This window comes from Pelodiscus sinensis, chromosome 3 (assembly GCF_052426305.1).
Source record: "Pelodiscus sinensis isolate ZL-2025 chromosome 3, ASM5242630v1, whole genome shotgun sequence".
Lineage (NCBI taxonomy): Eukaryota > Metazoa > Chordata > Testudines > Trionychidae > Pelodiscus > Pelodiscus sinensis.
The window spans coordinates 169,324,701-169,349,786 of NC_143054.1; the positions used below are offsets into that span (position 1 = coordinate 169,324,701).

Here is a 25,086-nt window from a genome sequence, read left to right on the forward strand (position 1 = left end):
GAGTTTTCGAAAGTGAAAGTAGTCTGAACTCATTTTTTTCAGCACCTCCCCCTTTTTCGAAAAGCTGCGTAAACCTCATTTTTTGAGGAACAGTGACTTTTCGAAAAAGGGGGGGTGCCGAAAAAACCACGTCCAGACTACTTTCACTTCAGAAGTGAGATCGGAAAAAGATATGCAAATTCCCAGGGAATTTGCATATCCTCTTTTGACACTTTAGCGTAGTCTAGATGAGCCCACAGAGAGTAGGTTGGTGGTATCCAGTCTGTATACCCAAGCTGCTGGTCACAGGGTCTGGACTGGAAACTGATGGAGGGCTGAAGTTCCTCTACAAGTGAACCCTGCAGGGAGGGCTGAAGTTTCTCTACAGCTGAACCCTGCAGACTCTTATTGCTGGAAGACACAGCTGCAGATTTTTGCTGCTGGGCTATGCTGAAATGCCTGACAATCAGCAACATGAAATATAGATTTTTTTTGCCAAAAAATTAAAGCATTTTCAGATATTTCCTGCTCTTTTCAGCATTGCAGCTATATGTTGGTTTTACAGTAACATTTTCCTGTTTTTCAAATCTTTTTCTTTTCCTGTACCTTCTGTTTGCCATGAGCCATGGGAAAATAGATGGTATAATATTAGCAGAAATTAGAATACATTATTTTTGTTCAAAATATATGAAATACCCAATGTTTGACTAAAACAGATACATATTCTGCAACATTTACTCATATAAGTAGTTCTCATTCATTCAAACAGTTTGGTTGATTTCAGCGGGTCTATTCTTAGACCAGACTGTGGCACCCTTACTCAACTTTAGAATAACAGGTTTATTAAGGCATAAGCTTTCATGAGTAGATTCATCTGATGATGTGGGTTTTACTCATGAAAGCTTATACCCCAATAAATCTGTTATTCTCCAAGGTGACACAGGACTCCTCATTGATTTTGCAGATACATACCAGCATAGCTACCCCTGTAAGACTTAACAATCTTGTTAATTTTAATGGGGCATTCCAGGTGAATACGAGTGTCAGAATCCGGATCTTTATGAGTAAGGTTCTAAGATCTTAAGTAATCTGTGTATTCTGAGAGCATTTATTCTTTAGCATTTTGCTAAACTTAATAAACCCAGTATATCTGGGTAACAAAGATGCAGAGGAAATCGGTGGTTCTTAATCCATTCGGTAAAAATAATTTCAGTTTGATATATATCTCTAGACAAAAATTTCTCATAATTGCATGTATGTCTAAATCTTCCAATGCAACTGAAAAAGCCTTATTTTGTCTCTAAACTAACAGAACCCTAAAAGTTAAAAAAAAACCTTACATCTTGACTATCATAATAATTTTCCCCTCTCACCTTAACTGTTCTTCTGAACAGCCATGCCTATATCTCTTTGGGTAGAATTTCTCCACAACTTGTTTCAATGTTTGATTGGACTTGGAGGGAGAAGTAACTTGCCCTGCTGGAGTTGAGAAAGGTCTTTCAAAGTCCCCAATTTCAACCTAGTGGAAAGGCCAGGAAAGATAAGATCTTTGTTCATGCAGTCATTTTAGAACTTAAATTCCTTTTATACAATGTCTTGTTGATGAGCATACTGTAAAACCTAAAACGTTTTGTCCATTAAATTATATTTTTACTGATGTAAATATAGAGTAAATTATATCTGACTTCCAATTATACTTAATTCACCAGACAAAAATTAGTTAGCACAAATCAAATTTAAATGGCAAAAATACAAAACATATTGTATAGAGTTTTCTTGCATTTAACAGTATTTCATTCAGAGGGACAAATCCTCAGTCAGTTTAAACTGACAAGTTCCAATGAAGCCAATCCACAAAGTAACTCTCAAACGTTTTTATGTGACGGTCTCTGTGTTTTTGTTTATAAAAAAAAATCTTATTCAGAACTTGATCTATTGATACTGAAATTTATATAATTTTCAGAAGTAATTCATGGCACAATAAATGGGAGACCTGTTAAAGTCCCCCTGTAATAAAAGCAAATAGCTATGCAATTGGCTATGCAACTCAGGCTATGCAGGCCTGAGTTAACTAGGGCCTGATTCTGCAAGATGCTGACAACAACTCACACTGATGTGAACAGAAGTGGAAAGTACTCAGCATGGGCTCTTAATGTACAAGTTGACAGTTACCATATACTCATAAATTACCTGAGCTAAAAGAGCTGCCATTTCCAGTGCCAGTTCTTTGTTTACAGGAAAAAGTCCATTTACTATTTGGTCATTTGTCTGATACATTAACAACAGCTTTTCCCTGTCTGTCTCTCCCCGGGCTTGGATTGTGAAATAAAGCCTATAAATGAAGAAAGAAAAGTAATTTTAAAATGAAAATAGAGGAATTAGACGGATCCTGAGAATTAGAAATGAGGCCTATGGCCTTCCACTTCTGGGCTACTAGTTTGAAGTTAGTTCTGACCAAAAATTGTTACCACCTGACGGCTCACATTGACTCATGTGAAATGAGTTGGTGATATCAATCCAGTTTCTAATAGATAGGTGTTTCTATCACAAATTGTGCTTCAGCAGAGAGGACAAAAAGTGAATGGGAACAGTGACTAGCACTTCAGCTCTGAAGGTAATCTGCCCAAAGCAGAGTTGAGGCACAGAGGAAAGGCAGCACTTGGAAGCTTTGACTGCTATTGTACTAAATTTGTGGACAAATGGAGAAAATCAGTGCCCAGAATTGTCACTCTAAACCATTTTATTAGCTATACATTCATTATATAAAAGGTAGGGAAAATGACCAGTTAGTATCTTGTCATTTTAAATTTTTTGCTTTCATTAAGCTCATTGTCCATAGAACAGGGACAGCACAGGAATAATACAGTAAAACTCCATTAGTCCGGCATCCGGAAGTGCTGGGGCAGCCAAACAGGCTTCCCCTATTCAGCTGCTGCTGAAACTGACCAGCAGCTGAATCGGGGAATCTGGGAGCAGAGCAGCTGGGGTGCTGCCGGGTTGGTCTCGTAGCGCTGCCCCTCGGAGCTGCGGGACCAACCCGGCAGCACCCCAGCTGCTCTTGGGGACGCCTGGGGCAGAGCAGTTGGAGTGCTGCTGGGTTGGTCTTGTAGCGCCGCCCCTCGGCGCTGCGGGACCAACCCGGCAGGACCCCAGCTGCTCTGCCCAAGGGGTCCCCAAGTCAGCCGCTGCTGAAACAGATCAGTGGCTGATTCCAGGAAGCCCCGGGCAGAGCAGCTCTGCCCGGGGCTTCCTGGAATCAGCCGCTGATCTGTTTCAGCAGCGGCTGAATCGGGGACCCCTGGGGTAGAGCAGCTGGGGTCCTGCCGGGTTGGTCCCGCAGCCCCGAGGGGCGGCGCTACAGGACCAACCAGGCAGTACCCCAGCTGCTCTGTCCCAGGCGTCCCCAAGAGCAGCAAGAGCAGCTGGGGTGCTGCCGGGTTGGTGCCGTAGCGCCGCCCCTCAGCGCTGCGGGACCAACCCGGCAGCACCCAAGCTGCTCCATTGCAGGCATCCCCGATTCAGCTGCTGCTGAAACTGACCAGCAGCGGCTGAATCAGGGACGCCTGGGGCAGAGCCAGACTATCGTAAAGGGGGGGCTATGAGGGGCCTGGGGTGGCATCCCCTCCCACCCCACTCCAGACCCCTCATAGCCCCCCCTTCTGATAGTCTGGCATATCTGATAATCCGGCACCCCCTGGGTCCTAAAGCTGCCAGATTATCGGAAGTTTACTGTATCTTGGAAATCTATAATGAAAGTAGAAGACTAGCTACTCTGTAAACTGATCTCTTAACATATACTCTTAGTTTTACATTTAAAAAACAGTACCATTGCACATGTATATCTTATTTTTAAGAGAATGATACAAAATCAAAACTAAAACATTTAAATATGAATGGGATTAAAATGCCAATTTCAAAATATTTTAAGATATAAATGCCCACCAAAATATCTGTTGCTTTTTTAATCTACATGAATAAAGTTTAATGTTTTCCCAATTAAGCAGTGATTTGGATATTGCTTCCATGAAGTTCAAAGCCACTTGACAATTAAAAAAATATAAATCTTCCAATGGTATGTAATAGTACAAATTAGTACCGTAGTTTTTCCATCTCTGTAGATTTAGGGTCTCAGCCTAGTTTCTGTGTATACAAAACTCAAGTTCCAGCAAAATTTAGCACAATTAGCAACTGATGCTCAGCAGAGACCAAGGACTGAGCAAAAGAATGTTGCAGATAAAGATAAAAAATTGCTTCTCAATATCTTTCACCCACAAATTTAAAAATTAAATTCTGATACATAACATAATTAATTCAATTTTACTGGATGTTGATTAGAGACGCAATTGGACATTACAGTTTTCTAAACTAAACAGAGTAAAAGAAAACAACCTCTGATGGAAATTACCATGTGCCCTCCTTTTTACCACAGTTTGAGCTCTCTTAGCCAGCACTTTTGGGACATGACCAGTGCCAAACCAGACAATTTACAAGAACTCAGGAGGTCAATGTTGTTTGGCAGCATTACCAACACTTCTACTGCTTACTGGGCTCTTGGATATATATGGGGTAATTAGAGCTAAATAACAGCACAGAACACTAAAAGCCAGGACCGGTGGCTGCAAACAAAATTTATGGGACAGCGGGAAACTTGGCCACACCAATGATAAGTGGACAACTGGCTAAATAAAATCATGCTGGACCATGGATGTTGCCAGACCAGAGAGTGCCAGACTAGAGAGATTCAACCTGTACTAAACTATGAAATGTCGACCAGTGGCTGTTGCTTATTGGCCTGGTGTACTCTAGAACTTTACACTGACTTTAGCCGCATATGGACGATTTTCTAAGAGATGCATCTCCATTACCAAGCCTGTCGTGTCTACCTTAAGGGCTGTGGAAGTCGATTTAAGTAATCCTGTTTTTCCATGAGGAATAATGCTATTTCTGATCTTACATGATCAAATTTATGGTCGTGTAAATGCAGTGTTACAGGGAAGTCAAGGCTATGGGCCTCCAGGAGGCCTCCTGCAGTTTCCTGCCCTGATCGCCTCTGGCCAGAACTTGAACCTCTACTTCTCTCCCTGGTGAGCACAAAACGCCAAAGGAAAAGTTGATTGGCCTTTCCCATGTGGCCAGCATTGTGAACACATTAAGGATGAGCAGCACACCACGCCACATGTGGAGATGACCTTGAACAATCTGACCAACAATGAGACAACTTCAAATACTTCTGCTCCCATGTACTCCAGTTCCCAGGGGCACAGAAGAGTGCCAGTGTAGAGTGTTCAGGAGATCCTGGAACTCATTGAGGTGCAGGGAGATGAAGCCATCCTCTCCAAACTCAAAACTAACAAAAGGAACGCCAACATTTATGGCAAGATCGCAAGCACCGGGCGGCTAAAGGCTGTTCCAGGGATGCCCAGCCATTCTGAGTCAAAATCAAAGAGCTTAGGCAGTCCTACCACAAGGCGAAGGAGGCAAGTGGACGGTCTGGTGCAGAACCTCACATGTGGCTCTACTACGAGTAGCTGGACGCCACTGGGGGTAGCGCCTGGCCAGCTTCCCCAGAGCGGTCGTGGAGTCAGGCCAACATACACCTGGCATCAGCATGGAGGACAACATGGTGGCGGAGGACAGGAGAAAGGGAAGGAGGAAGAGGAGGAGACTAGCCAGTTGGCAATGCCTGAGAGCCAGGAGCTGGTCATGATGCTGGAGCTGGTCCCCTCCTCCCAGGATATCTCCCAGTTGAGCACCAACCCCAGGGAAGGCACTTCGGGTGAGTTCACAAACTTTTTCTAACTACGAGCAGGTTAAGGCAATGAGTGTGATGTATGACGCGCTCTGCGCCTATGTGGTGGGATGGGGGGGGAGGGCGGAACAGCTTGTTAATTTGTCTGCAGATGCAGTGGGAGTCTGCCCTGCACATCTCCATGAATCTCTCACATAGGAACTCTTTAATCCATCTCACAATGTTTTTGGGGAGGTCAGCCTTATGCCATCCTCTGCATTAGGACACCTTCCCTCACTAAGACAGCAATAAGAGGCCTGGCATCATTGAACCACAAAGCAGTGCAGCATAAGGCCCAGGTTTCTGGCCATATTCAGTCCTCATCTGCTCCTGATCCCCAAGATGGGGAAATGGGTTCTGTCTGTGGCCCCACTGCTGTTAGGGAAGCCCATTGCGGTAAAGCCATGCACTATGCTGTCCACGTTTCCCAGAGTCACAACCCTGAGTAGCAGAATGTTATTAATGGCCTTGGCTATGCGTATAACAGCAGCCCCCACTGTAGATTTCCCTATTCTGAACTGACTCAACACTGAGCTGTAGCTGTCTCATATTGCAAGCTTCCACAAGGCAACTGCCACGCTCTTCTCCATGGTCAGAGTGGGTCTCATGCAGGTATTCTAGTGCCCTAAGGCAGGGGAAAGCCATTCACAATGCAGTACCATCAGTCTGAGATTGTCTCACAATGCCAGAACCAGTGTTCCACTGTGTCCAGAGGATTGAATAGCAGCTGCACTTGCATCAGCGCCAAGTCTTGCATGAGAAATGTCTCCATGCCACACTGAGCTTCGGCCTTGTCCTCTTGTTGGAAGCGCTACTCTCCAAGTAGTGAACCATTAGGACACCACAACACACATCACCATCACGATGGCTGGCTGCAAAGTGGGCTCCATGCTCGTGCTGTTATGGCGCCTGCACGAGCGACCAGGGCACCACAGGCAGTGTTCCCTCTAAGCCCCGTACCTGCTTTATGAGCCCTGCTAGCCAGGGGCTCAGAACCTGTGCACAAGGCTGCCTGGTAGGGGGAAAGGCACTTCTCCCTTAGCAACAACAGCAGCTCCCACTTGAGGTCAGAGCAGCAAATCTCTCTAAGCCAGTAGGATATGACCCCTCTGTATTGGCTGGGGTTACATAATGGCAGGGACTATTTTTAGAGATCACATTAATTGGTAGCCTCTCTCTCCTCTTGTTAGGTTCATGATATGTGTTGAAAATTCCATCCACATTGGATTTGCATGCTCACTGAGCCTTATTTTAAACTTGCACAGCCGGAACCTACACAAAAGCCAATAAGACCAGCTAAACCTCAACAAATGGGATCTTGCAAGGTGCAAAAATGGCCTGGTGGAGGATGTGGGAAGGAGCCACATCCTCTAAGCAGGGTCATGGAAACGGGTGTCAAATTAACCAGCTGACTGACTGAATTAAGAAAACAAACTAGGATAACTGACTCTGTAATTTCAAATCTGCTAACTTGTAAGAAAAACAAACATCTAAGGATTAGATGAAGGTTTTCAAAATATTGATACTAGTAGAGAAAATGTATTTATTTAACAAGTTAATGTTTTCACATTTTTTAATAAAGTTTTGGATTCAGTTGATACATTTCTAGATAAAAAAACACCATAAAAATTAAAGAAAATTCCAAGGATACAGCAGGGGAATTATACTCAGTATTATATACCTGTTTTTATATGTAAGGCGCACAGTTCTTGTGCCTTCACATTTCCCAGGATGCTGTTCTTTGGAGGCCTGCTCCCATTTAGAAATAATGTCACAGATCTAAAAGGAAAATGAATATGTGGAACTGTCAGTTCTGTAGTTTCTTGCCAAAACAGCACCTTTGAAGGAAACCATCTGTTTATTATGAAAGAATCATGTAGCTTTAATTTTTAAACTTGTGGAAACTACCTGTCCAGGGACTTTTTTAGCTGAAGATTTAGTAATTAGATTTTGTTGTTGTTACTCACTTGTCCTACAAGACAGACCTTGGGTTTGGAATCTACCCATATACAGAAAGGAAAGGTATATAATTTAGCCTTTCTTTATCCAAAACTATTTGTTATATAACTAATCAAACTAGTGACTTTTACAAAGAGAATCATTGAACATCTGTACTGCATGATGTGATGGTTCTTTTTCTAAGCAGGGTGTTGTGAAATTGGAGACTCACTTGGTCCCTTCTTCCCAGATCAGAGGCAGAATGTGTTTCAATGGTACCCATTCAGAACAGATGGGAAGAAACTATTTAATTACCTTCATGGAAAGACTCAACCAAAATGTTAAAAGAAACCAAAGGGAGACAAAAAATCTCACATTAACAGAAAGCAGAATATGAAAATAAGTAAATTGAATTTAATAGCCTTTTTTCTTTCTGGTAGGGAAGAAGAATTCTTCCTGGCTCTATTTACCTCCTGTTGCATCATAGTATCCCTTCTTACAGACATGGAGGACAGGATGCAGTTCCTCATGTTGAAGGCCACCGGCCCGGGTAAATGGTCCTCTTACCCCAAAGCCTGATGCTAACACCTCCCCTTTTGCCCTCAGCCACAGCGCTGGATTGGAGTGGCACCTGCTGCAGCCTCCTCCAGAGAGCAGCCACCAGCTAAGGCCACCAGCTACTCTGATCTACTTCACCTTTTCAGCTCTGAAAGCTCTTCAGTATTACTGGGTATTCAGCCACAGGAGTTGGACTGAGAACACCAAATAAAGCCACTGAATGAGCATTAGACTCTAATCACTTTTAGTCTGTAATAACAACAGTTCTCATGTAAACTGGTATTCTGGGATGAAAAGTTCTTTATTCCATTTCAACTGCCTAAGCCATTCTAGTTTGCCAGGAAATTCTTTTAAATATATTTCACTGAATAAATTTCAGTGAGTGCAAAATTAGTTTGTTTTCATCTTTTCCTTTGATGTTTGTCAAATGAGAAAAAGCAAAAAAACATGTAATAAGTAAACAATTTTCCCTTGAATTGTTTGTTTGGAAAGGCCTCTGTAAAATTCAGATATTTCTGTTGTTTAAGATGTACAGCTCATTAAAGAGTTTAGTTTACCTTGATGTTCCCATGAAGACAGTGTTCTATATCCTTGCCAGAAGGATCGTCAGTAAATAATGCAAATCCTGACTGGACTGGTTTTCTCATTCCTGTGTCCTGATTAAGGGTGTTCAGAAATTCTTCCACCGTGGTGGAGGCATCAAACCCAACAACCTGAACAGAGGAGGAAAAAACACTTTAATTACAAAAGCTCTCAAAAATATCAAATATGTGATTTTTAAAGAAGATACTTTCTAGAACATACACGGAAAGAGAATTCCATGTGCTATCCTCTTTGGATAGATTATTGTCATTACAGCCTGATACAGTCCACTACAGCCCCCCACCCAGGCCAGCTGAGCCATGTGCCCAGGTTCCCAGTTCCTGCCCTCCCTCCCAACAGCTCAGCTGGGACACATGCCATCCCTTCCTGCACCCCTGCATTGCACCAGGCTCACAGTCCTTCCACCCCTTGCAGGGCGCTGGGACTCTGATTCTGGATGTTGCCAGACCAGGGAGTTCCCGGTTACAAAGGTGCAATCTGTACTACTATGTCACAGGATGCCGTGGCCCCTTTATAAGACCTTGTCTGCCTTCTGGAGATTTGAAGGAGTTTGCCTAATAAAGAATCAATGAATGGTAACGCACATGGGGATGAGCTGAAGGGGTTCATAAAATTGGTAACTCACTTGAGGAGTGTTTGGTTCAGAAAGAGAGGTATTAGGAATAGGAAATACTTTGGCTGAAAAGAGGGGAGGAGGATAGGCAAATGGTAGTCTATGGTAGTGGGAGTTTAGAAGAGAAAGATGGGCTGTAGGCAGGGGTGAAAGTAATTTTAATTTCTTACAGGTACTGTCATATTGCAACCCCCCCCCCTTGGAAGTGTGTGAAGATCTCAGGGCAGAGGGTTGGGTTTGTGGGGGTACAAGAGTCAGTGCAGGGGCATGTGTACAGGACAGAATGCAAGAGGTAGGTTTGGAGCTGGGGCAGTCATGGTTGCAATCAGTTACCTAGTCCCTTTCTCACGCTGCTCCTATTCCTGGCTGTGGGGTTACTGCATATAGGCAATGGCAGTGTCACGCGAAGACTCCCTGCTGCTTTCTTCCCCTTCTCCCTATAGGTCCCCTGCCACAGGGAGAGCACATGCCTGTGCTGCATCCAACCAGGTGCCTGACTGAGAGCATGCACCTCCACCTATAGTGCCCCAAGCCAGCCTCTTTCTTGGCATGCATGGAACTTCCAGACAGTGCGGGGCCAGCATGACTGACTGGGAGTCAAACATGGAGCTGGCAGGAGCCTGGCTGAGACCACGCACCTTTACCTGCAGAGGAGCACCTGCCAACCCCTTTCTACCAGTGCACCTGGGTGCATCAGCCTACTTTCACCTTTGGTTGTAGGAGAAGGAAACACTCAGAGCATTAGGTCCTAAAAGAAGGGCAGGATGAAATGAAAGCTGGGGCTTGGACAAAAAGACTCAGACTAAATAGCTAGGCCCTGAAAGAAAGGTCATTTCCGGAGATCAGGGTGGGCAGCAGCCGTGTGTACTGGGATGCAGCTTGCTTTTCTTCCCATTCCCCCAACAACAAGGAAGTGAAGGAAAAGTATTTGGGTTCTGTGAATTACTCCTCTGCCCTCTCCCTTCAGCAGCCAGGAGTAAGAGGCATGCACAGAAACCATGTATTTTCCCTTCACCCCCTTATTGTCAGGGGAACGGGAAGAAAAGCAAACTGTGTCCCAGTACACAAGGCTGCTGCCCACCCTGCTTTCCCGAAATGGCGTCCTTGCCCACAAGCTAACTCAGAGACTCCAGATATCTGGTTACTGGAGGCATGGCCCATGGTAAATTGAAAGCCTTTAAAGACACTACAAACCTAAAAGGGTCTAGACACCACAGCAGGGATGGGGAAACTTTTTTGGGCTGGGGGGCCACTGACCCACAGAAAAAAATCAGTCAGGGACCACACACAAGAAGCAAAAACCAAAACTCGAAATCCTCACTGACGTGGTTCCTGACTGAGAAGGAGAAAGATCCTTCCCACGGTCTCCCCCTCGCATTCCAGAGTCTAGGGGGGCTCAGCCTAAAATATTTTGTGTGCTCAGATCCAGTGGTGGGACAGAGTGGGGGCTGAAGCATCAGCGCAGCCTCCCCAGTGCTTGGGATAGCTCTGAGCCTCGTGGGCTGGATCCAGGCAAGCCAGGGATTCCCCACCCCTGCACCAGAGGGAGTCTGATAGGTGGGTCAGAGGATGCTATTGCATGCATTGTGCCTGGAGAGAGTGAGACGCCACTCTGGAGCAATTGTTATTCGTGACATGATAATTTTCAGTTGACAAAACTAGAAGATTTTAAAAGATTTGATTTAACTGAAAAGCCATTTTTCATCATAAGATATACTGACAGAAAACTCTGACCAGCTCTAATCATTAGGGACATTAAGACAAAAAGGGCTGATGCGGTTCTGAATGAAGTGAATAGAAAGGTTCTCTCAGGGGGTATGTCTACACTACAAAGTTAATTCGAACTAACAGACGTTAGTTCGAATTAACTTTGATAGGCGCTACACTAGCGCTCCGCTAGTTCGAACTTAATTCAAACTAGCGGAGCGCTTAATTCGAACTAGGTAAACCTCATTTTACGAGGACTAACGCCTAGTTCGAATTAACTAGTTGGAATTAAGGGCTGTGTAGCCACTTAATTCGAACTAGTGGGAGGCTAGCCCTCCCCAGCTTTCCCTGGTGGCCACTCTGGGCACCACCAGGGAAACTCGTCTGCCCCCCTCCCGGACCCGGACCCCTTAAAGGGGCACGGGCTGGCTACGGTGCCCGTGCCAGGTGCAAGCCTGCCAGCACCCAGCCAGCAGACCCTGCACCTGTCACGGCTCGAGCCAGCCACCCGCTGCCACCCAGCCCTCCGCCTCTTCCCGGGACCAGGCTGGCGGCTCCCGGGAGCCTGCCCGGGTCCGCAAGAGGTGGGCGCCCGCCTGGTCTAGTGCAGAGATCATGGACCTCATCCACGACCTCCGCACTAGGCACAGGAAAGTGGCCGTCTAGGGCAGGATAGCTGCCAGCCTGGCCACCCAGGAGCAGGTGTGCATGAAAATCAAGGTGGTCCACTGAGACCCCCGACCCTGAGCTTAGAATGGCCGTACTGGGTCAGACCAAAGGTCCATCTAGCCCAGTAGCGTATCTGTCAACAGCGGCCAACACTAGGGATCCTGGAGGGGATGGACCGAAGACAATGACCAAGCCATTTGTCTCGTGCCATCCATCTCCAGCCTTCCACAAACAGAGGCCAGGGACACCATTTCTACCCCCTGGCTAATACCACTCCATGGACCCAACCTCCATCACTTTATCTCACTTCTCTTTAAACTCTGTTCTAGTTCTAGCCTTCACAGCCTCCTGCAGCAAGGAGTTCCACAGATTGACTATTTGCTTTGTGAAGAAGAACTTTCTGTTATTAGTTTGAAGCCTGCTACCCATTCCTTTCCTTTGGTGTCCTCTAGTCCTTCTATTATGGGAACTAATGAAGAACTTTTCTTTATGCACCCTCTCCACCCCACTCATGCTTTTATAGACCTCTATCATATCCCCCCTCAGTCTCCTCTTTTCTAAGCTGAAAAGTCGCAGTCTCTTTAGCCTCTCTTCATCTGGGACCTGTTCCAAACCCCTGATCATTTTAGTTGCCCTCCCCCTCCCAGCCTCTCTCTTCCCCTCTCCCACCTCCTTTTCCCAGTCTCCCCCAGTTTTGTTCAATAAAGAGAGTTTCTATTTTTAACACACGTGTCCTTTATTTTGTACATCAGGAAGAGGGGCTAGGGAAGGGTAAGTGGAAGGAGGTGAGGGAGGAATGGGGTACGAGCCCCCAATGGGGAGGACTGGGGTGGCTCTGTGGGCTTCTCTGGGTGGAAGCTCTCCTGAAACCCCTTGATTGACCCCCCCCGGATGGCAGCCTGCGGCAAGTGCAGCCAGGCTGATGGCCGAGTGCTGTGATGTGCCGAGTGTGGGCACTCAGGGCACTCCAAGCCAGGACTGCTTTGCAAGCGGGGAACCCCTGAAAACTGTCTGTCCGGGGTGGGGGTTGGGTCCCTTTAAGCACAGCCCTCGGCTAGCCTGAGGCAGCAGCTCCACACTCTAAGTCCTAATCTGATGCCCTGCCGGCACTGCTTCCGGCCAGCCTTAATCTCAGTTCAGGGTCCACTCAGTGTGGACTTGCTAGTTCGAATTAGCAAAACGCTAATTCGAACTAATTTTTTAGTCTAGATGCACTAGTTCGAATTAACTAATTCGAATTAAGTTAGTTCGAATTAGCGCTGTAGTGTAGACATACCCAGGGTGTGTCTAGACTGCGTCCCTCTGTTGGCAGAGGGATGCACATTAGGCAGGTCGACATTGCAAATGAGGCAAGGATTTAAATATTCCGTGCCTAATTTGCATAAAAATGGTCGCCACATTTTGCCGACTCAGCATTTTGTCGGCAAAAAGCGGCAGTCTAGAGGGGGATCTGTTGAGAAAGAAAGCCTTTTTTGACAGATCCTGTAAACCTCCTTGTAGGAAGCATAAGGGATCTGTTGAAAAAGGCTTTCTTTCTCAACAGATCCCCCTCTAGACTGCTGCTTTTTGCCAACAAAGTGCTGAGTCGGCAAAAATGGCGGCCATTTTTATGCAAATTAAGCATGGGATATTTAAATCCCCACTTCATTTGCCATGTCGACCTACCTAATCTGAATCCCTCTGCTGACAGAGGGATGCAGCCTAGACATACCCTCAGACTTCAATGGGATCTTAATTGGCTCCAAGAAACTATAGAGTATATTCTGCCTGTAATAAATGCATGTGTCCTATATTAATCATGATAAGAGATACACATTGCCTCATGATCGTCAAAGAACTTCCAAGGTGCTCAGTTGGAGAGAATATCTTTTAATTTACCCCATTCTTTTTCCCAATCTGCTCCATTCACCTGATTGGTTAAAGAAGAAAAATTAAGTGGATGTTATAGGCAATAATGGCTTTTAAACTTTTTTAAAGATACTTTGCACAAAACTTTTTTTATTTTTTTTCTGAAACACTGATCATATATGACAATTACTTTGCCAATTCTACTGTCAACAACCAGGAAGCAGAAAGTCAAGCCATATCTTAATGCTCATAGTTCTCCCTTCATGAATGTGCTAATAAAATCAGGTTGGGCAAGTTAAATATCAGCTTATGAGCCTACCTGATATATACCATTCATGAAATGAACTGGAATACTGAAGGGCAATGAGTGGTGATAGGGGTTTCTTAGAAGAGTTGAAAGGATTTCCATCCTAGATGGCCTTGCTTCTCGATCTCCATTCTGCTGGGTTCTCTCAACACATCGCTGACAGTAAATTGCATATTTCCCAAATTCAGTTCTGTGACAAAGAAAGAAAGAGAGCATGACTCAGGAACTGATTCTGTATGTGTCAAGCTGAGAGTAAACCCACTGAAAGCTCCCAATGGAAGGAGAACTGTAAGGTTTCCTTGTAAGGTTTCCAACAGCTCTTTACATCAAAGGTGGGAATGTAAAGGGTGTTAACCACTGAAACTAAATCAGTTTTGCCAGGAATGAATTTGCCTCAGAATGTAGTGGGTAGCCTGTGTATTATGTTTTTACATTCTGTGTTCAGATACTCTAGCACAATTTCCAATACAAAGGATAATTTTTCAAGTGATGCATGCATCTTATGTGTACAAATGATAATTTGTAGTATCTATGCACAAATGTCAGAAAGTTTATTTTAAAATGTATCCAAGAAGCTTCAGCAGAGATACTTAGACAGTAATAAGTATGCACACCTGGAATCGGCATTCTTTTTTAAGTGAAGTTTGAGGAGCCAAAGGAATGGTTGCTGAGGAAGGAATAGTCCAACACAGAGAGCTAACAGCTGCAAACCCTGGACAAAAGAAAAAAATCATCATGGGCCTCTTACAAAATTTTAAAAAAAAAAACTTTCTACTGTGATCACTTGTCAAATCCCAAATGAAATTACAGACAATTAGAAGGAAAAGCTCAAAACTATACGTGAAAAGCTTAAATGAATTATGATATTAACTCTTCAGAAGCCCAAGATGTCATTAACTCTATTTCTTTATTCCCCCTCACTCCTTGCAACTCTTTTTGATTAAGTTTCTATATAAAATTACATACAAAAACTATTAAAAGAATGGTAAGGATGCAAATCAATCACTAAAACATTGGAGAATACTAGAATCAAGGTTGCTTGTGCAAGTTTAATTCAGCTGCCCTGTGAATACACATTATAGGTACAAACTTTAATAACATTACATCCCTATTTTCCCCGCAGGTACTCTGCTTCATTCAGACTACAGTATAAACAATGCCCACTGAATGAGCAGCTATTCAACATTTTGTTTTATCTTCATTTTTCAGTGCACAGACCCAATACTTATTTACTGCATGCTATTTAAACCTACTCTGAATACAGAATTATTAATTTTCTTGTGAGTTTTTGTTTGGGGCTCACCACTTCAGCACTGATTTCAAAATATTCATTAATTTATTTTCACAACATTCTTGTGAGGTATTGTCAAATCCCTGTGAGGTATTTTCACAATGTTCTTGTGACAATAATGTGATATTATTATCTGCATTTTATATCTGGGGAACTAATGCACAAAGACATTAATGTCTAAAGTGTAAAATAATTGTTGTGCCAATGTTAAGATGTTTATAACCTGACTTTTTTTCAGAGAATGTAGCATTTTATTTGTTCAACTTTCATTGACTCCAGGGGCAGTTATAAGTGTCCAGTAGTTCTGCAGACCAGAGGAGTCTCAATTGGGACACCTAGAAAATAAGAACTACATAGTTAATTAAAAATTTGGTTTAAATAACTTGTCCTGCATCAAATAGGACAGAAATCTGCTTAAAGTGGCATACAGTTCCCTAACCATCAAACTATTCATCACTTGCTGCAGTCCCCTTTCTCATTCATAATGCAACCTCCAGGATCTGTAGCAAATGAAGCAGGGATCCTATAAACATATCTCATTCACGGATATATTTCCAGGTCACTAGTCATACTGTGCACTGAATAAGGCTTGGATACTATGGAAAAAATAGTATGTGACCACATAATTAAAGACTGTATATATGTACAGATACTAAGGGGCTGATTACAGTTGCACTGAGTGAAAGGAAGATCTCAGGTCCTGTGTATGGCAACACAGCTATCTATGGGTGGTGGAAGGAATAACCTGTATGCACACTATTGATGGAAATTTCAGAGAATGTAGTTGTTAACAAGTCTCTACTGAATATACTCAAACACAATTTTAGAGATTCATAATTGAGCCAGATTTGGGGAAAAGGTACAGTGACAGCCCGAAAATCAGGCAACCAAATAAATTTTAAATCCCTGTTTCAAAGTGTGCAGGCACTAGAACATATTAAAGCATTGCAATAATTTTTTAATTTGAGTAAAAAACATATTTTCCTTGACCTCAATCTGAGAAACTTGAACATTTTTGCTGATTTTTTTCCACAATAAATCAGTCTGAGGCAAATACCTCACATGGGAAATTTTACCCCAAGTAGTTTAAGATGGCAAAACTGTAAGCAACTGAAAACAGGAACTTATAATGGCAAATGTAAGAAAACCTCAATTATAGATCTACCTATATTCCCTCCCAGATTTCATTTGCTGATGCTATCCTCATATCTGCACTGCTCTAGCCCAGGACAAATGCTGAGGGATAAACAATGAGGCAGCTTCACACCTTACCTGCAGCTTGAGTGGGAATGTTATTATTTTATCTAAGAATCTGCAGTTTTTTTCTCTCTGCCCATTTAAAGCCTTATACAACTTCCATTAATTTAAGGAAAAATGAATGGATTTCAATGAGTGACGGATCAGACTTTTATTGGGAGTGACACTGACATGAAAATGTTTGAGAGAAAAAAATATCCACCCTTAATGATCTAGGACCTCAAAACATTCCCTCACTTAATTATTTTTATTTTATGTAAGCACTTTAATGTACTTTTAAAACCATTATAGAAGTTTATAACATTTTTTATCTATAAAGGGATGCCCAATCAATAGGTCAAGAGAATCAAAGGTTACATTAAAACCATCAATTTCAGTTTGTGAAATCTGTACATACTACTTAGATTATAATCCTTCCCTCCTCAATTTTATTTTTTCCCTGTTTACAAATTTGAAGAATAATGTAGTTCTTCTAATAAAACACAGTGAAAAAAAACACAATTATGTTCTGCATATACATTATTTGTTATGCCGTATGTACATAAGATCAGTGGGATTCTGTAAGGTCAGGCACTGGAAAAAAGATATGTGTCTGAAAACAGGCATAATCCAAAGGATGGTCAAATATGGGAAATTAATTCCACCTACTCAAGCACACTTTAAAAACAAATGGGCTGTGTGAGTTAAGGGCTGAATCTGGAAGTAATTTATGAAGACGGGTTTTCAAGGAAGCATGCAGCAGCTGAGAGGAGAACCACAGGAGTACGTGCATTATACCTTACTTTAAACTTTAGTTGTGGGAAGCCCAAGTTGTATTGTGTTCAGCCTTTAAAAGATATGAGATGTTCTTTACACTTATTTTTCTGATTTACAATAAAGCATAGCACAAAGATATTAATTTTACCTAAGCATGCAGAGTTATTTTCAGTACTCAGTGGTCTGTCAAACTTCTTCATTGTTCACATGAAGGACAATTTATTAAAAGAAATTACTCATTAAAATAAATTACTCATACCTGTATTGGTCCAGCTTGGTTCTGTGGATGTCGTCTTCTTGTTTGTTTAATGAGCTGGCAACAGATCTCATTTTGAAGCTCAGGATGAGTGAGGCAGATTTGCAAAGCACTTTGGGCCAAAGATACATGGTAATCAATGGCAGGAGAGTCAACTGCAGCATTAATAAACAACTGGCAGGTCTGGATGTAAAATAATAATATGTAAGTTTATATATGAACCTCCACCTAGCCTCTTCACAGAGGTGTTTAATAACAAAAATGCAATAATATTTAAAGCATCATGAACTAAATTAAAATAATTTAAAAAACACATAAGGTTCTGTCACTAGAAATATACAAGAATAAGGAGCGTGGTTCTCTACACAGCCAGATTTAAGATAAAAATATCTCAACAGTCTACTTTCAAATACTTTTTTAAATCTGGGGAGAAATAAAATGAGGCAGGTTTCTGCAGGGTCTGAATTCTACTCACTGGAAGCTGTAACAGCAAAACCACAATCACCTACTGAGACATGATGAGGTGATGTCAGTTTTCAAAAGGTTCTAAATACAGCCAGGAGTGGACTTATATACATTTTTTTAGAACTTTGAAATCCAAGAGGGCCAGCTGAGAATCAATCATCTACTATTGTAAAGTCAGTCAGTACAAAAACAAAAGGTGGACATAACATGATCATAAATATGATCATGGCTGGTCAGTCCTGTGAGATGTTGCGGTGTTGCATGCCATAGCAAGGCTGCTGAAACAAGATCAATAAACTTTAAAGGCCTCATGCAATCAACTACAAATTGACCAGAACACTGGGCTTTTTTGTTTCTTGAACTTTTTTTTTTTGCATTGGGAAAATTGTCAATGTGAGAAAGGGAGAGGAAACAAAGAGGGGGGAGATATTGGGTGGCACAACTAGTCAGTTCAATAGTTCTTTAGGTCGTGAGTCTTAAGTTAAAATCTGGGCTCAAGTCCCATGAGTTTGATGGTCTCATTGTGAGTCTACTTGTTCATATCACAAAACCAGGATAACATTTTGCACCACTGGCAGTCTCTGCTCAACCAAATCCCACTGCAGAAATAGCTAGGAGCGTCCATAAAGGGATGGCAATGCTGTAATAGATGCATCACACCTTCCCTTGCTTTTGTGATCACAAAATCCACTTACACATTTCAAACGTTAATCTGTAAGGAATTATTTTAATAACCACAAAAGAAAGAGCACAAACTATCAACAGATTAGATTCCTTCTGTCTGGAGATGATTAGATATATTTGACTAATTTTAATTAGCAGCAGAAAACTAAAAACAAATTTAAATGCCTTTCTTTTGATTGATATATTAGTTTTAAATCAAGCTGAATTCACTTGTCAGAGCTGCATCCTTGCAGAAAGGCAGTTGTTATATAATCTTTGTACTATTCTTAATAATATGGTGTAATTTTTTAGGTCTAAATATTTTGAAGAATCTTATTCTATAGTCTTCAAATACATTTTATTTTACTATATTTAATATATAAAGGAGAATATTTGTATGTTTGTGCGCTAATATCTTGGGAACTATAAGAGCTACCACAACCAAACTTTGCATGGGGTAACCTTTCCTCCAGGAGAAGGTTTTAAGGTACTTTTAGCAGGGCGGGGAGAAGCAGCTTCCTGCGGGAAGCGGCGGCGACAGTCACTAACTAAGGCCGGTGGTGGAGGCGCGAGGGGAGGGGCAGTGCTCCGAGCGGCAGCTGCCACACTCACCTCTACCAGGCCATTCCACTGCGCAGACGTGTCCAGGACAGGGAAGCCCCCTCTTCCCTCCCCTCTGGCTGGAGCTCGTGGCTGCCACTAGGGGGCAGTTGTGGGCGCAGTGGGGCGAGCCCAATGGGGAGGCGGCAGCGGCGGCGGTGCTGGAAGCAGCCCGGGGTCCAGCACAGCTTCCTGGTCATGTGGCGGGGAGCCCAGCACCAGCTCGCCACGGCCCGCAGGAGAGGGGAGCCTCCGGCGTGACCACTGGTGCGGCAAGTAGCAGGACAAACGTTTTGGGGCGGGTGGTGGGGTCATTGCCCTCTGCGGCACCTGCAGCCCCGGACGTGAGCTGGGCCGCCTCACCCACCCTAGGTCCTGTGCTCGCTCCTCACATGGGGCACCCCCGGCAGGACCCCACCGCCCGCCCCGAGCAATGCCAGGTAACTTCAGCTAGTCTAATATATAAAGGAGAATGTTTGTTCACTAATAACTTGGGCACTATAAGAGCTACCGCAACCAAACTTTGCATGGGAGAACCTTTCATCCAGGAGAAGGTTTTAAGGTACTTTTGGACCCTACTGGGCCCGAGCTCAAGCTGTAAAAATAAAAAAGTAAACCGCCACGCTGCGCTGCAGGGGCCATCCCGTCCACCCTAGGTCCCATGCCCACCACCTGCGGCCCTCAGCGCCATACGGGACTTGCCCCCTCCCACCCATGAGGTTACATAAGCGACCCTCTTTCCCCCCTCAGCCCCGTGCCGGCACGCAGTGCCCCGACCCCCATGCACACAACGGCTCGGGTACCCGCCTTGCCCACTGCGGCACCTGCAGCCCTGGGCGTGAGCTGGGGTGCCCCTCCCGCATGTAACCTCCCCTCCATCCGGGATCGCACCGCGCTCAACCCGCCCGGGTATGACCCGGACCTATATTTTTATCCCTATAGAAATCAGTGCAACTTTTCTACCATTCAAAAAAAAATAATGGACTACTGTTTTTCTACATTTTGTTCCTCCAGTTTCCTGAGCAACACTGGGTAACTCCAGCTAGTTATTATTAAAAAAGACATATACTTTTCATTTGTTCACTAAATTTGAGAAGGATAACATATGTTCAGCTTAGATATGTATATGAATAAACTGATAATATTTAATTTATAAACAAAAAAGGACAATAAAAACTTTCCCTCCTAAGTCAGCAATTTGAATTCAGTCAAGGTCCATAACGAATGACAATCGTTACCATATTATTAAAGTTACTTCAAAAATTAGAACAAAAATGTTAAAAAATGATGATCTTGGGTTTATTTGTTTTGGAGTTTTTTGGGGGAAGGGCTACATGTTTCCCCATCAGAATTTGTATAATGATTTCCATCTAGAGAACTGGTTGAAAACCATCATAAAAGATACAATTTATTTTATTTTTTGTAGTGGTAATTATTTATTTAAAATGTACTTGAAAAAAGAAATTTCAGAAAATTTCAACCTGCTCTCTATCTCATGGATGTTTCGTAGCCCATGAATTTGAACCTAGTATCAATCCAAAGATCCATTATCATGCTTGGCACTAATATAATGCTGATAGGCAGAACCAAACCTGGGACCTCTGGAGCTTAGCATGCGGCTTTTAGCTCAAGTGGTAGAGGCTCAAGTAGCTTGCAGCTAAGACTTTAGACAAAATTTATTCTCTCTCTCTCTCTCTCTCTAAGTGGCCTAAGTGCCATGACATGGGACAGTGAACCAAACCCAGAAGGCCAAAAATTAACAGGTCTGTAGACTGAACGGCTCTTTCAACCATGCCACTGTCCAGGCATTATCTGTTCTGAAGATAAAGACATAACTTTTCTTTTCAGCTTGTGATGGAGTGTACCAACCGCACACTGGGTCAGAAGGGGTTGATGAGAGTCTGTGAACTCAAACTCCATCCTGCTATGCCCGAAGTAGGTGTCAACCCTGCAGGGAGGAGTTAATAGGGCTGCACCCAGCTCACTTGGGGGCTGACCAAGAAGGAGCACAGATTGTTGGCTATTACTCAATGAGAGAAGCCTGCATGGAGTAAGGCTATTGAGTTGGATTACTGACAGTGTCTCCCTGAAAACAGCCCAAAGCAGTAGTGAAGGAAAGCTAGAGAAGTGAGCCTCCCCAGAATTCCCCACTCTAATGAAATAGCTAGACGGGAGCAGGCACTGTCCTGCCAGAAAAGCAGAAAAAAAAAACTCTTCTGCAGCAGAATCAGCTGTGTAGTAGAAAATGCTAAGAAGCTCTGCAATGATACTGTAGAAGAAAGTTTAAAGAGAGAAGCTGATACACTATGTGCCTGAGAAAAGTCTGTGGGAAAGATCCAAAGTAAGAGCTAGCAATGGGACTGTGTAGGCAGGCCTTGACTACTTATTAAAGGGTCCTAAGATCTAGTGCAGCGGGAGAACCTAGGTTTCGCTATTAGCCCAATGATGAAGATGGAACAAAAACCTGCTACTAAAGGTAAGGGCTGTTGAAGCCCCTGATATCTGAGATAAGGACTACTGATTCTAGCGCTGGACTGAAAATGAGATTAATGGACTATTCTTTGGATTCTTGACTCACTAAGAAGGGGAGACTAGGGTTGCCAATTTTGGGTGGATGAACACCTGGATGTTTCAACACGTAACATAATCTTTAATTAAAGATTAATCTTTAAAGTCTCCAGTAGATTGCAGGACTATCCTGAAGAGTTTGCAGCCACAGAGGTGGGACCATATATGACCTGGTGAGAGGGCAAAGAATCAGAACACTACAGCTGTCAGTGGTGGAGAGCCTGGTACGCCACACAGGGATGTGTTAGCTGGTGAGCCACACTCCTACACATAGACTCCTTTAGTGAGAAAATGTTTCTCTCTCTCTCAGAAGAAAATACAAACATTTACCAGGATTTTACCTTAAATAATTTAATTGCTTCAGTTTGCAGGGCCTCTGATGGCAGTGTTGTAAGAGGTGAAGCAATTCCTTCTTTGCTGTGACAAAGAGTAGGATGTCTCCAAATTTGAGAGGCTGGACAGAGAACACATGGTCACCTCTTACAAGAAATCATTTAAGGTAATGATTTTACATAACATCTTTCATCCAAAAAGAACCCCACATATTTTATAAATTCTTAGTAATTGACTTTACGCACACAAATCATTTTGGCCACCAATAAAGTGCAGCCATTTCTGGGGTAAATCATAGCAACACATAAAAATGCATAAGAACACTTTTAATAGTAAAAGAAGAGTACCTCATTCATTTGACATTTCAGGGCAACTTATGAGACAGAACCAAATTACCCATGTTGGAACAGATGTTGGAAGAAATAAAAGTCCTGGTATTTTAATAACTTGCAAATGTCATTAAATCTAGGTGCTGCACCTCACCTGAAAAAGCACTGCTTTCTCCAGCACAGGACTCCCTTAACACCTTTATAGATATTGACTCAGCAAGAAAACAAACTCATCTGTCCTTATGATTGAATAACAATCACTACTTTTTCAGCAAAATATGTATTTTGTTTCCATTCTGACTGTCCAAACACATAGTGCTATAGTTGAGTTAAAAGGCTTTCCCTATTTATTTTCCCAGATAGCTATGTTTATGGCTTTCACATTTTGACAGATATGGAGAATGATATGGAGAAATATATATTTTCTGAGAAGTCTCCCATTCAAGTACTGAACTACAGGTTGGACCTCCCTGGTTTAGCACCCTCGAGACCTGAACGGTCCCTCACTAGGGAATTTACCAGACTAGTGGAGGTCAGGTCTTGGGCTCTCCCAGTGCTCCCCTCCTGGCCACAGCCCCAGCCACTGCACTACCCCCTGCATGCCTGCTCGGCTCTGCTGACCCCACCCTCTGGTAGGGTTCCCTTACAGACCACTGGCCTCACTCTGACTACCTGCCCCCAGCCAGGCTCTTCTCGAGGCCGCCGGCCCAGCTCCGGCCGGCAGGGCTCCCTGCTCCCAGCTGGCAGGACTGCTCTGGCCTCACTCCAGCTGCAGCAGGGCTTCATGCCCCCGGCTGGCAGGGCTCCCTGCCCCCAGATGGAGGGGCTTCTCTCCAAGCTGTTCTTGCTCCAGCCGCAGCAGGGTTCTGCATCCCAAGCCAGTAGGGCTCCCTGTTCCTGGCTCTGCTCTGGCCAATGGGGCTCCACACTCCGGCTGATGGAGCTCCCTGCCTCCAGCCACCAGCCCACTGGCCGGGCTTCCTGCCCCCAGACCGCTGGCCTTGTGGGGTGCCAGTTGTTGGCAACTTATGTGCCTGGGGCTCTTTGGTCTTGCAACATCCATAGTCCTGCCAGACCACAGATTTTGCCAGACCAAAAAGTACTGGAGCACAGAGGTTCAATCTGCACTTCAAAGCTCTTTAATTTGAGGTGACCGTTTGAAATGATATGCTCTGCTGTGTGTATGTCTAATCAAAACAGAACATTCAAGGCAAGTCTGGTACAACTCCTGTTTACTTGGCTCACTGTTTCCAAGCTCCATACCCCAATGATTAGTTCCTATTAGGGATGTTACAATGCATATATTTATGAAAAATCCAGTGGTTATATGTTTACATGCAGAGGCGTGGCTCTCCGGGAGCTAGTGTATGGGGAAGCACCTTTTATCAGAGGCAGCAGCACAGGGGGAGGCAGGTGGGAGCTGGTACTCACAGGGAGCCAACTTAAAAGCCAACTCCCCACGTATACCAGCACTCGCCTGCTCCCCCACACTTCTGCTTCTGTACCAGAGGCAGCAGCACAGGGGGATAGGCAGCTCCAATAGAGGCAGTGGGGGGGGGGGGGAAGAGAGCTGCTGCGTGTAACCATGAAGGTTAATGGATGAATCCAGGTTCATCAGTTAACCATATACATGTGTATACTATCACATCCCTAGTTCCTATATAAAGTTATTTTATGCTAGAAAAGTCTGTACCATGTGGTCTGTCCAGAAAAGTTTCAGCAGTCGTTTTCTGGCTCAAGAAGCTCAACGAAACCAACTGCCAATATAGTTTTGAACATCAGAATCTAGCCCACTACGGAATGTGATTTGACTTACTGGACTAGTAGGGGACAAGAACTCAAGAGACTCACAGTAAGGATATTCTAGGGATGGATGAGAAGCTATAGCAAGCTATGCTACTGTGACATGCTATGGACAAGAGAAGAGTGCTGATATACTGTTGAGGACTCAGGCAGAACATCGCCACTTTCTTTGTTGCTTGCCGTAAGGGCTGCACCCACATTCTCCTTTTGCATGATAAGACAATATCAGTTTATTAATGATGTATTTCTCTACTTTCTAAAAGAGCCTATCGGTTTAAACTGTCAAAGACCACACGAAGAATATATAGTTGATAATGATCTCTCAGTGAATAACCACATTCACCAAGACCTGTAAATAATATTAAAAAAATCTCATGCCTGATCCTGCTGCAGCAGCACTGTGTGGGGGCAAATGGCCTTTTCTCCACATTCTATGTCTACCCCAGGTTAGTGCAGAAGTGGGTTTATTTTGGCAAGGTGAAGTTTCTCTCTTGAGTAATCAAAGTGCTTGCTTGTTGGCCAGAAAGAAAGTGATTCAATGGTCCTTTGTTTAATAACACCTGCCCCTTGCATGGCCCTTCCAATCTGCAGATATTAAATCACTTTGCAAAGGATGTCAGTGTCTTTATTGCCCTGTTAGAAATGGGAGACACAACAGCACCGAGAGGGAGGGGAAATGACTTTGTTCAAGGTCGCACAGCAGGACAGTGGCAGAACCAGATACAGAATCCAGGTCTGCCATGCTTCATTTGCTC

General features: G+C 43.7%; 1 protein-coding gene across 4 annotated transcripts in view; it reads right to left on the reverse strand.

Annotated features, from left to right (window-relative positions):
• Positions 1 to 25,086, reverse strand: part of PLEKHH2 (pleckstrin homology, MyTH4 and FERM domain containing H2) — a 123,999-nt gene that overhangs the window by 11,638 nt on the left and 87,275 nt on the right. For all 4 annotated transcript variants that reach the window (XM_075925428.2, XM_025179012.3, XM_025179013.3 and 1 more), the window contains exons 19-26: positions 22,208 to 22,320; positions 17,574 to 17,753; positions 14,625 to 14,722; positions 14,023 to 14,200; positions 8,821 to 8,976; positions 7,449 to 7,546; positions 2,170 to 2,311; positions 1,353 to 1,498 (exon numbers count right to left, since the gene is read on the reverse strand). In XM_075925428.2, coding sequence (XP_075781543.2) covers positions 1,353 to 1,498; positions 2,170 to 2,311; positions 7,449 to 7,546; positions 8,821 to 8,976; positions 14,023 to 14,200; positions 14,625 to 14,722; positions 17,574 to 17,753; positions 22,208 to 22,320 — 1,111 coding nt within the window. The remainder of the gene's footprint in view (positions 1 to 1,352; positions 1,499 to 2,169; positions 2,312 to 7,448; positions 7,547 to 8,820; positions 8,977 to 14,022; positions 14,201 to 14,624; positions 14,723 to 17,573; positions 17,754 to 22,207; positions 22,321 to 25,086) is intronic.